Consider the following 12,860-nt stretch of genomic DNA (forward strand, 5'->3'; position numbering starts at 1 on the left):
AGAAGCCCTATTCATGTGCAGAGTGTGGGAAATGTTTTATTCAAAAATCAGTTCTTGTTATTCATGAGAGATCTCACACTGGTGAGAAGCCCTATTCCTGTATAGACTGTGGTAAATGTTTTGCATCTAAAGAAGGCCTTATACATCATGAGAGATCTCACACTGGTGAGAAGCCCTATTCATGTGCTGAGTGTGGAAAATGTTTTGGCTCTAAATCAAACCTTATCAAACATGAGAGAGCTCACAGTGGCGAGAAGCCCTATTCATGTGCCGAGTGTGGGAAATGCTTTGTACAGATATCACATCTGGTTAGACATCAGACATCTCACACTGGTGTGAAGCCCTATTCATGTGCTGAGTGTGGGAAATGTTTTGTTCGGAAATCACAGCTTGTCATACATGAGAGATCTCACACTGGTGAGAAGCCCTTTTCATGTGATGAGTGTGGGAAATGCTTTGTACAGAAATCACAGCTTGTCATACATGAGAGATCTCACACTGGTGAGAAGCCCTTCTCCTGTGCTGAGTGTGGGAAATGTTTTATTCAAAAATCAGTTCTTGTTATTCATGAGAGATCTCACACTGGTGAGAAGCCCTATTCATGTATAGACTGTGGGAAATGTTTTGCATCTAAAGATGGCTTTATATATCATGAGAGATCTCACACTGGTGAGAAGCCCTATTCATGTCCTGAGTGTGGAAAATGTTTTGGCTCTAAATCAATCCTTATCAAACATAAGAGATCTCACACTGGCGAGAAGCCCTATTCATGTTCTGGGTGTGGGAAATGTTTTGTACAGATAACAAATCTTGTCAGGCATGAGATGTCTCACACTGGTGAGAAACCCTTCTCATGTGCTGAGTGTGGGAAATGTTTTGCACGTAAATCACATCTTGTCAGGCATGAGAGATCTCACACTGGTGAGAAGCCCTATTCATGTGCTGAGTGTGGGAAATGTTTTGTACAGAAATCACAGCTTGTCAGACATGAGAGATCTCACACTGGTGAGAAGCCCTATTCATGTGCTGAGTGTGGGAAATGTTTTGTAGAGAAATCACAGCTTGTCAGTCATGAGAGATCTCACACTGGTGAGAAACCCTATTCTTGTGCTGAGTGTGGGAAATGTTTTAGGCGTAAAGAAAGCCTTGTCAGTCATGAGATATCTCACACTGGTGACAAGCCCTAAGCATGTGTTGTGTATGGGAAATGTTGTTGTTTGGAAATCACTGCTTGTTATATATTTGTGTTGAGTGTGGGAAATGTTTTGGCCGTAAGTGGTCTTTTACAATGTTTTTATTTTTGTCTCTTGCAAAGTGCTCATAGAAATATTTCAACACAGAGTCCTGAGGACACTTTCATGCTACTCAGTTTATTGGTTTGGTAAAGCTGAATGGAGGTGACATGAGGAGATAAACATGGTTACATATAGTCCTAACCTGAGATAGAACTTGCCTGAGTTCATGTTTTATATTTTTAATTGTAAGGGTTAACAAACCAGGTGTTTTTTTATGCAAATGATGCAGAATCTGCAGTCACAGCTCTCCTGAAAAGTACATAAAACAACATGCTATTATCTGGGAATATTAGATGATCCCAGTCACCCAGACTGACCTGAGGAAAGGAGATTTCCCTCTCTCTGTCTCTCTGTGTCTTTTTTTTATATTCAGGAAACATGAAGGGATTTGAGCTGAATGCACAAAGTCCAGTAAGATAAGAAGAGAGGGATTTATCTCCCAGCAATGTTACGCTGGACACACACAGGACTGATATTCAGAGAGATTGGATCACTGCGACTGTGACGGGATCTTCCAGGGATCTCCTGATTTCTCTAAATAATTTTAGGGGTAACGTTATAGATCTATATTGTTACGCCCTCACAGAGGAAGATTGGCTACTATTTTACATGATAATACTACAGTATAAATATGGGAGCAGGAAAAGATAAGGTATTATTAGTCAGATGTATTCCCAGCAGCACGGCTGTAAAGTTGGAGAAGTATTTTGGTACCTGGAGTCGGAGTTGTCCACAGATGCACTGATTCCGACTCCTAATAAATGGATACTTTAATTAAAAGAAATAATGTGATACAATATTCTGTTTCGCAGATAGCTCACAAAAATCTGAAATATACAGTAATAGCTGTGCTTAGTCCACAAAAATGAAACAATAAACCAATCAAACAACAAGTTACTTTTGCTGCAGCAGTAAAGCAGTCACCATATTCTTAACACCAGATACATATACAGTGTTCTCCCCAGAATTTTTTATCCAGCCAGGTGGCATGAAAAAGTAGCCGGGTGGGGCAAGTTGAAAATGCAGGGCAACTCTGCTTACAGCATAGGAGGAGGTGAGCCGATAACAGCCGGGTGGTCACCAAATCTAGCCGGGTGGAGCACCCGGCTAAAAGAGCCTGGGGAGAACACTGCATATATGTAACTGACTGTATGGGCTTGATTCACAAAGCGGTGCAAACTGTTTAGCACGGGTGTGCTAAACAGTTAGCACGTGAAGTGCTTTTCGTGGACTTTTGCGCGCGCAAAGTGCCGCGATTCGCGCGATCGCGGACTTTTGCGCGCGCAATTTGCAGCAAATTGGGCGCGCAAAAGTCCGCGATCGCACAAATCGCGGCACTTTGCGCGCGCAAAAGTCCGTGAAAAGCACTTCACGTGCTAACTGTTTAGCACACCCGTGCTATGTGTGATGTGTACACAGGAATCTTTTATATATAATAACATCTCTGCATTGTAAACTGCCACAAATGTGGATCTAAGCTTTGTTGTAACTACTTATTTACTCCACCCCATCGTTTTCCTTTGTTAAGGTATGGATGATTTTTTGGGTTAATTTCTCTGTGTGTTTTTCTGTGTTTTTTTTTTGTTTTTTTTTGTGTGTCTGTCTACAGATACAATCTAACGCCACACTACCATTCTGAAGATATCGGATAAAAATAACCCATAGGGGACCAGCCCTCCTGGCACTGCAGGTGTTCCCCATATGGAAGAATATATGCCTATGGGAAGTACAGTACTGCTTATATGAAGCCTTTATGTAGTGACACTCACAGCAACAGACAACTCTCTCTGTATCGGGGGGTGAACAAAACCTCTGTCGCTAGACTTATCATTTTATTTCCATCCAAAACCCGGCCTGGCTTATATATAAAATGTTCCAACCTCGGGGGCACATGCGCGGCTCGGACCAAGATGGCCGCTAATTGAAGGAGCTCCGCTCTCGCCCGGACTAAGTCCCCGCCATCCGCAACACAGAGCGCACTAATCCGCCGGGGAATCTCAGCTACAGCCTGTCGGGAGGATGAGGAGGGGGCAGGCTTCTAAAACGGAGGCGCCACACCTGGATCGCTTCTTCCAAGATGCGAGGAAGAACCAAGATGGCGCCGGACAACAGGGAGTGGGAAACGCCCAGAAAGCTCTGGCCTCTCGCAGCTCCACACCGCTCAGCAAGGCACAGGGGCAGAAGGACATGGAGGAGGCGCGGACCCCGTCGAGCTCACCACATCCTACAGTGAGTACTATGCAGTCCCAACAGCCTAACGGGGGAAACACTGCAAAAGGGGCAAGCTCTATCTCCCCCACTTCGAGTCAAGCCTCATCCCAGCAATCACACCATCCACAACTCACCGCTGCCATATTAGAACAGGCCCTACAAAAACACAGGGACTCACTTCTTACTACTATAAACTCTATGCTGCACGCTGCTGTCACTGACCTGAAAACAGAAATGACTGGCATAGGAGAGCGTACTGATGCCTTAGAAAAGAAAGTAGATGAGATGGTGCAACATTATAACTTGCTTGCTGATGAACATGAGCAAACCCAAGCTGCCATTAAATCACTTTGTCTAGCTCAGGAAGACCATGAAAACAGGGACAGAAGGCAGAACCTCAGGATTAGAGGGGTCCCTAACACAGTTCAAGCATCTGACATTCATCCCTATTTAGTGGATTTATTTGATTTCTTGATACCAGACAAACCCCCTGACACTTGGCCAATGGAAAGAGCTCACAGAGCACTGGGGTCAGCTTTACAAAACTCACAGCTACCAAAGGACATAGTCCTGCGTATGCACTACTATGATTCTAAAGAACTGATCATTAATGCAACTCGGAACCAACAATCAGTGAACTTTCAAGGGGACTCGCTTGCAATATATAATGACTTGTCTCCCATTACATTAGCAAGGAGACGGAATCTACGACATGTCACTCAAGCTCTCAGAGAGGCAGGCCTTATGTACAAGTTGGGCTTTCCCTTCAAGTTAATAGTGGTAAAAGCTGGCCGTACCTATGTCTTGTTAGATATTGATGAAGCGGTCCCCTTTTTAAAGTCATTGGGCCTACAAGCGCCAGCACCTCAATCCCCTTGTGGAGATGCAACTACGTCTGAGCTAGCAGCATCACCCAAACCGCAAAGGGCCAGACCTGCGATTGAATGGACCTCAGTACCTCAGAAGAGATCCTCACGTTCGGGAAGTCAGAATTCTTCCCCCTTATGGAGCAGCTCACCTAGAGAAGACAGACCTCCCTGACGGACAAATTAAGATTAAAAGCAGTCCGGGTGGGAACAGCTCCCCACCACCTGTGGCCCTTGGTTGACGTCATGGTACCCCCATTTAGGAGGTCACCCCGCTACCCAGCTTTGACTCTGGGAGGGAATTTTTCTTTTTCTGTAACATTTTTGTTTCTGTTGCATGACTTTTTGGGCCTCTCCATGACTTGGCATGCTGGTCTTCGACCTCAGTCATGGATCCTGGATTCCCGGATGGTTCTTTGGTTTCTGTTTGGTTTCTTAGTTTCTATATTGGATATTGTTAACCTTTTTTTTTTACAGGTCTAAATCTGGACTTCATGCTGCCCCCTTATATGGTGTTTATAGCTATTATAGCTACTCCCCTACCCCCCCCCCCCCCCCCGTCTATAGATGGTTCGTATAATATCTCTTAATGCAAAGGGCCTTAACACCCCGCGTACGCGACATTTATTGCTTCGAGAAGCTAAATGACTTAAAGCAGATGTTCTCCTGGTACAGGAGACACATTTTAAAGCTGCCAGTCATCCGTCCTTGTCATCTCAACTATATCCTCAGGTGTTCTATGCTTCTGCATCTACTAAAAGGGCAGGAGTGGCTATATTAATCCACCGCAATGCCCCGATTCAAATTCTTAACTCAGTTCTTGATTCCCAGGGTCACTTTATCTTATTACAAGCTTGAATTCCGGGGACAGAGGTAATATTGGGAAATCTCTACGCCCCCAATCAAAATCAAATCGCATTTATACGTCAAGTTTTCTCTAAAGCAGAAATTATGCCGAAGTTACCTTGGTTGATGGGGGGGGATTACAACTTAATCATGTCCCCTAATGTAGATAGGTCCTCGCCTCCATCAGACGTTTCTCAACGTAAGATAGACTCAGTCTCTCGATCCTTTCGCCAACTTGTCAGTGAATTCCACCTTATAGACTTATGGCGTATGACCCACCCCACTGAACGAGGGTATACTTTTTACTCTCCACCCCATTCTGTATACACAAGAATTGACTACTTTTTAGGGAGCAGATCCCTTTTGCCCCTCTTGGGGTCTGTGGATATACAAACAATGACCTGGACGGATCACTCCTCTATCATTTTTCAATTATCATCTAATCCGAAATATATTAAGCACCCATCATGGCGTTTGAACAAATTTCTTCCAAATGGCCAATCGTTTATTCAAAGCACGAGGGATAAACGAGCGTCACGCGTACCATCGTATGCGTCATCACGTAGAGGACGTGAGGTCAGAGAAAGGGCGGAAGTACCACAAGGGTACTACCGCTGAACCGCCCGCTGCCTGGCCTCAACGCGTCATACTCGGACTCCTCCTCCTAGTCCTCACTCACACCACTGCCAGCCAGCCACTGCAGCAGCCACCACCGGTAATATTTAACTTTACGCCAACTTTTTTATGGGGAAGCGGGCAGAGGGGGGAGCGCTAGCGGAGGGGGTGGGGGGAATTTCCGCCCCCCCCCCGCGATTGGGGCATGCTCCCCCCTTATGCCTGCGACCCCATAGGGGGGCCGTATTGCGGCATGTTCGGGTCCCCATTGACTTGCATTGAGTTCGGAGTTCGGCCCGAACATGCCGAACATCTGGCCCATGTTCGGCCTGTTCGGCCCGAACCCGAACATCCAGGTGTTCGCCCATCACTAGTCCTGACTAATTTGTTTTTACAGGGAAAACCTCTTCCGGATTCCCTTCAGAGCCCTTTTATTAGTTATACCCAAGGAGGGTAAGGATCCTCAGCAGCCTCAGAGTTATCGACCTATTGCCTTGTTGAACTTTGATCTGAAAATATTTAGTAAGGTTTTAGCAAATCGGCTGAATGACATCCTGCCATCTTTGGTATTTTGGGATCAGGTCGGATTTGTGAAAAACCGCCAGGCGGGAGACAACACACGGAGAACTATTGATCTAGTTGAACTGATGGGACGCGGTCGGGAGCCTTCTTTGCTCCTAAGTCTGGACGCGGAGAAGGCTTTCGACCGCCTTTCCTGGCCCTTCTTATTTAAAACTTTGGAAGTATTTGGCTTCAGAGGCCCATTCCTTACAGCAATACGCTCTCTGTACTTAGGTCCTAGGGCAGCCCTGAAACTCCCATATGCGCCCCCAAATTCTTTTCTGATTAAAAATGGTACACGGCAGGGGTGTCCCCTTTCACCGTTGCTATTTGCATTAAGTATAGAGCCCCTTGCCCAGGCCATAAGAGCTAACCCGGATATTCGGGGAGTTGAAGTAGGAGAGGCAGAATACAAACTATCACTGTTCGCAGATTAGGGCTGCACGATTTTAGGGAAAAATTGAAATTGCGATTTTTTTTCTCAAATTGCGATTTCAATTTTTTTCACGATTTTCTTCAAATCGAGCTTTAGCACTAAATTCACAATGCCCCCAGTATAGTTTAGCCAGGTAAGCGCCTCCAGTATAGTTGCCCCAGTATAAGATCCTGCTATAAATAAAGAGCATTTTGATGACAATTGAGGCAGACTGTGTACGAGAGAACTTGTTAATCTGGCCACAGAGCTTCCAGCAGGGTAATAGTTAAAGTGCAGAGTATCATAAATAACAGTGAGAGAAGGCTGAGGAATGTGAGAAGGGCAATGAGGGGTAGGAGTGGGTGATCTATTACCTTCAGACCCGCAGCATGGAGACAGAACACCAGCGCTGCGGCATTAAGGAAGTGTAGGGAGAGGGACAGAAAACCATCACTGCTTCTATAAGCAAGTGTGCAGAGAGGGAGACATCTGTGTACGGAGCACAGAGGCGGGGCTCAGGGGTGCCAGGACAGGAAAGAGTTCGGAGCCCCTCCTAATAGTCTAACCTTACAGCGTTGCCTTTCCTCCTGGCTAGCTCTCGTCACTTTCAGCAGCAGCTGCTGTTAACGCGCTGGCTCTGCCTCTTTCCCTCCCGGCAGTTCCTGGGGCCAGCTGATGAAAATATAATCATGCATCACTGCACCCCCCATGTTGTTGGAAGAGGGAGGCGTGACAGAAGCTAGGACTAGCAGTGAATATTTATGATTGTTAATGAGCCGGGCAGCGAGGGGCGAGTCCAGTCCAGAGCAGCACACAGCACCACTAATCACTCTGTACCACCCTCTGTACAGCTCCGCCTACCTCCTCCATCATACCATCTCTATCTAGCTATTGGTGGCGCTGTGTGCTGCTCTGGACTGGACTCGCCCTCCCCCTGCTGCCCGGCTCATTAACAATCATAAATATTCACTGCTAGTCGCAGCTTCTGCCAATCAGTGGCTCCCAAAACCGAAGCTACTGACGATCCTGAAATCGGCTGCACGTGAATCGCGGTTTCGGTTTAAAACCGCAAAACCGTGCAGCCCTATCTCAGATGATGTCCTGCTTACTTTGACCCAGCCACATATTTCCCTTCCGAATCTTCTGAAAGTCTTGTCCCAATTTGAGAAAATATCGGGCTTCAAAATCAATACAGATAAAACTGAGGCCTTGCCTTTGAATATTCCACAGGAGTCGGTGTCACTACTCAAATTAAACTTCCCTTGTAAATGGCAATCTAAGAGCATTAAATATCTAGGAGTCCATATCGCCTCATCTTATGATAAATTATATGATCTTAACTACACTCCCCTTATCAAAAAATTAAAAGCTGACCTTTCAAAATGGTTGCCCTATCCTATCTCCTGGATGGGAAGAATTTACGCTTTAAAGATGAACTCCCTACCAAAAATTCTTTATTTATTTCAGACCTTACCAGTACGGGTTCCTTTAAAAATACCTAATACCATACAAACTGATTTCCTCCGATTCATATGGGGGCATAAAAAGCATAGGGTATCTCGAAGGGTTATGATGGCAGATAGGGAGGGGGGGGGGCTTAGGGTCCCTGATCTGAAAGCTTATTATTTAGCTTCTCATTATAGGCAAGTGGTGGAGTGGGCTAAACGCCCCCCACATGCGAGGTGGGTAGTTTTAGAGAGAGCGGCTTTATATCCTCATTCGCTTTTAACTCTTATCTGGAGACACCCGTCTGTAGCAAAACCCTCCACTTCAATGACTTTATCATCCATAAAATTTACGGCAAAACTTTGGAGAATTCATATGCTCAAGTCAAATTGGATATCTAAACCCTCTCTACTCACTCCTATCTTAGGGTCCCCAGCTTCCACTAGATCTCTCTCTAATCCATTTCAACGATATTGGGGAAAGCTGGGACTGGAATATCTTTTAGACCTATGCCCTCCCCCTCTTTATTGGTTTTTATCATTTCAATCTTTCCAGGAACGCTATACGGTTCCAGGAGATAGATTTTTTGATTACCTACAATTTCGACATTATGCTTTGAGCCTTTCCAGTACACTCACTTTTCCTCCTCTAACATTTTTTGAATCTTTGACTAGGAATTCAGATAGGCAGAAGGGATTAATATCATCTTTATATAAAGCTTGGACTCTGACTCCTGTGGAATCTTTTGAGCCTCACCTCTATATGGTTAAGTGGGAGAGTGTTCTCCCGGGCTCTATGAACATGGTTAAATGGCAAAAGCTTTGGGATAATGCTCGCCGGACATCTATATGCATAGTGGTAAAAGAAAATATATATAAATTACTCTTCAGATGGTATCGCACCCCTGAGATTCTTCATGGCATTTTCCCATCGGCGTCTGACCGGTGTTGGAGGGGATGTGGGCACAAGGGCTCGTTGGAACATATATTTTGGTACTGCCCTAGAATCCAGAATTTTTGGTCTTCAGTTCACAAATTAGTCAATCAAACCATTCAAAAAGAGATTCCATATGATCCATGGATAATGCTATTGGGCCTTCCCATCCCGAATACTAGGGTCTCCACCCAGAAAATGGCTAATATTATATTGGTTGCTGCCAGATTGTCAATTGCAGCCCTCATTGCAGCCCTCTGGAACTCCACGTCTCCTCCAGCTCTGGATAGAGTCCGATCTAAAATTGAGTTCCTTAGGAACATGGATTATTTTACAGCTGTTCAAAACAATACGATGCCGGCTTTTGAAAAAATATGGGACTTCTGGGATATAAATGTGATTATGGCTGAAGCGCTCTCTGATTAACTTATGCGCTTTTTCCATTTGGCTTGGTTAGAAGGGGGAGGGGGAGGAAGGAGGGGGTCTTGGTACTTCAGATACGACCTGTTTATTTTCACGTCTCCAACAATATCTATGTTGTTATATTGTTCTGTTTAAGTGTTAAAGGTACTATCTTCTGCAGATATCTCTCTGCTGTCCATCTGTTTAAAATTTTGTAAAATTCTATTGAGGATTTTAACTGCTACATATTTTCTTTTTTCAGTGTATCATATACATTATCTTTCTTTTGATGCTTTTGGATGTAACGCATTTTCCTCAATAAAAAAATATTAAGTACCAAAAAAAAATGTTCAAACCTCTGTTTCTATATGGGATGTACATCCAGCTGATCTATAGAGGAAACTTGTGTGTATAATGTTTATATGATATAGTGTGATGGATGTTTCATTATTATTATTTGCAAATCACTGTAATGTTTTGTTTGTACTGTATTACAAGTCCTTTAATAAAAATTTAATAACATCTCTGTGGTAAGAATAAAGCCCAACGAGTAGCTGTGTCTAGAGATGAGCATAATTACTTAATTACGATTTCGCGTAATTAGTGTAATTACGATTATGGCCGTAAGTACATAATCGTAATGAAGAAGGATTTCGCGAAATTCCGCGTAAGAGTAATTTTCGCGTAATTTTCGCATTACAGTGGGTATCGCGAAATTACGTTTGTCTTGCATGCAACCGTTTGTAAGCGTAGTTACATAACGTAATTTTGCGATAGTTCATATTACTGTAAGCGTTAATTTTCGCATAGTTTTCGCGTTACGGAATGCTGAGTTGTTTTTCGAGACAAGTTGTACTGTCTACATGTGCTATTTCGCATATAAAATTCGCCATGTAGTGATATTTCGCATCAAAATTCGCCATGCAGACGAAAACGCGAAAAAAATAAGCTAAATTTCGCGAAAATTAAGCGAACCCTTTGGCGAAAATTCGCGAGCAACCCTGCTAACAAGTAATTACGAAATTCACGAAATTACGAAGAAATGCGAAATTACGTCACGGTTTAACGCGAAATTACGTTATGAACAAAACGCGAAATTACGCGTTGAAAATTACGCTTATGGTATTTTCAATTACGATTTTAATGGCAATTACGCTACCATAATTTCGCATCGTAATAGCAAATTTCGCATGCGTAATTATAGTAACGCGAAATTTCGAAAATTTCGGCTCAACACTAGCTGTGTCACTGGAAGGGATTGTCAATGAGATGCAAATAATTCTGTGTTGCTGCAGGTTTATGCAAATTTGATATGCAAATGTATGCAGCTTGAAAATGGACCAATCAATTTCCACCTTTGCAGGACTGTGTGGAAGGGTGAGCAATGCACCCTAGGAAGTAAATACACAGAGACAACAGGAGCCTAAATGGGACACTAGCTCACAAAGTATAGAAAGATGGAAATTAGGTGACATGAACACTCACAAAGGGAAGCTGCACAGGGAGCCGCCAACCACTGGAAGCAGGTGGGAGAGGCACAAACTCCACTCGGGTACCCAGAGAGGTTGGTGATGGTCATAGTCTTAAAGCTAATGAGCCTACCCTCTCCTCTCCCGGTGCCTGGTAAATCCTTCGCGCAAATCCGCTGCCGCGGGGACTTTGGAAGTCTTCGGGAGCACTCGGGCTCCCGAAGGCCGGCGGCTCCATACTGCGCAGGTGCGAGTACGTCATAGACACGCGCGAGTGCGTCTATGACGGCGCTCGCGCATGCGTAGTATGGAGCGGCCCGTCTTCGGGAGCCCGAGTGCTCCCGAAGACTTCCGAAACCTCCCTTCGGCGGCGGAAGTGGCAGTATTTGACCGAAACGGTCGAATGCTGCTACGGGAGATCCTGCGCGGGACCGGGCACCGGGAGAGGAGAGGGGAGGCTCATTAGGCCCGAGCCTTCCCTCTCCTTAGGTGAGTATCTGACTTTTCTTTTTTTTTTTCAGATCGGGTTCCCATTAGCTTTAACCTCCTTGGCGGTAGTGACGTGTATGCATGCAAATACAAAACATACTGCGATTGGTATTGACGTGCATATACATCCAGTCAGAGTTGGATTCAGGTGATTTTTTGTTACTGACTCCACAGTCGTGATTCCCAGGTATTGCAGATACACCCCAAAGCCTCAGTGCTGCACCCCGCATGTAAATTAGAAGCAGATGATTGGAAACAGGTTTTGGGGCTGGAAGTGAGATACAGGAATTCTGGAGTGGAGAGGGGGACAGGTTATTGATATATGTGTTACAGTCACTGCTATAGACACCCCAATGCCTCAGTGCTGCACCCCAAATGTAAATTAGGAGATGATTGGATGCAGGTGTTTGTGGTTGAGGTGAGATGCAGGAATTCTGGGGTGGAGAGGGGGACAGGATATTGTTATAAGTGGTACAATCACTGCTGTAGACACCCCAATGCCTCAGTGCTGCACCCCAAATGTAAATTAGGAGATGATTGGATACAGGTGTTTAGGTGTTTTGTTTGAGGTGAGAAACAGGAATTCTGGGGTGGAGAGGGGGGCAGGTTATTGTTATATGTATTACAATCACTGCTATAGACACCCCAATGCCTCAGTGCTGCACCCCAAATTTAAATTAGAAGGAGCTGATTGGATACAGGTGTTTGGGCTGGAGGTGAGATACAGGAATTCTGGGGTGGAGAAGGGGACATGTTATTGTTATATGTGTTACAATCACTGCTATAGACACCCCAATGCCTCAGTGCTGCGCCCCAAATGTAAATTAGAAGGAGATGATTGGATACAGGTGTTTGGGGTTGAGGTGAGATACAGAAATTCTGGGGTGGAGAGGGGGGCAGGTTATTGCTATATGTGTTACAATCACTGCTATAGACACCCCAATGCCTCAGTGCTGCACCTCAAATGTAAATTAGGAGAGTATTGGATACAGTTGTTTGGGCTTGAGGTGAGATACAGGAATTCTGGGATGGAGATATGTGTTACACTCACATGCTATAGATCAGGACTGGGCAAACTTTGCATGTGGATTCCTAAAATTTCTCCCACCTTCCAACCTCCCTCCCTCCCTTCAGAGTCGTGAGCGGGTGATATGCAGGTGTAAAAACCAGGGCTGTGGAGTCGGAGTTGAGGAGTTGGAGCAATTTTTGGGTACCTGTAGTCGGAGTCGGGAAAAATCCTCGGACTCCGACTCCGAATGAATTTAAACTGTAATTAAAATAGAAAATATGATAAAATGTTCTATTTCTCAAA

General features: G+C 44.7%; 1 protein-coding gene across 1 annotated transcript in view; it reads left to right on the forward strand.

The window, feature by feature from the left end:
- LOC137535357 (zinc finger protein 850-like) overlaps nt 1-1,979 on the forward strand; it is a 144,644-nt gene extending 142,665 nt beyond the window's left edge. Inside the window, exon 6 of the mRNA XM_068257185.1 lies at nt 314-1,979. Coding sequence (XP_068113286.1) covers nt 314-1,187 — 874 coding nt within the window. The 3' untranslated portion in view covers nt 1,188-1,979. The remainder of the gene's footprint in view (nt 1-313) is intronic.
- Nucleotides 1,980-12,860: the final 10,881 nt, after the last annotated feature.

The sequence above is a fragment of the Hyperolius riggenbachi genome, chromosome 10 (assembly GCF_040937935.1).
Source record: "Hyperolius riggenbachi isolate aHypRig1 chromosome 10, aHypRig1.pri, whole genome shotgun sequence".
NCBI lineage: Eukaryota > Metazoa > Chordata > Amphibia > Anura > Hyperoliidae > Hyperolius > Hyperolius riggenbachi.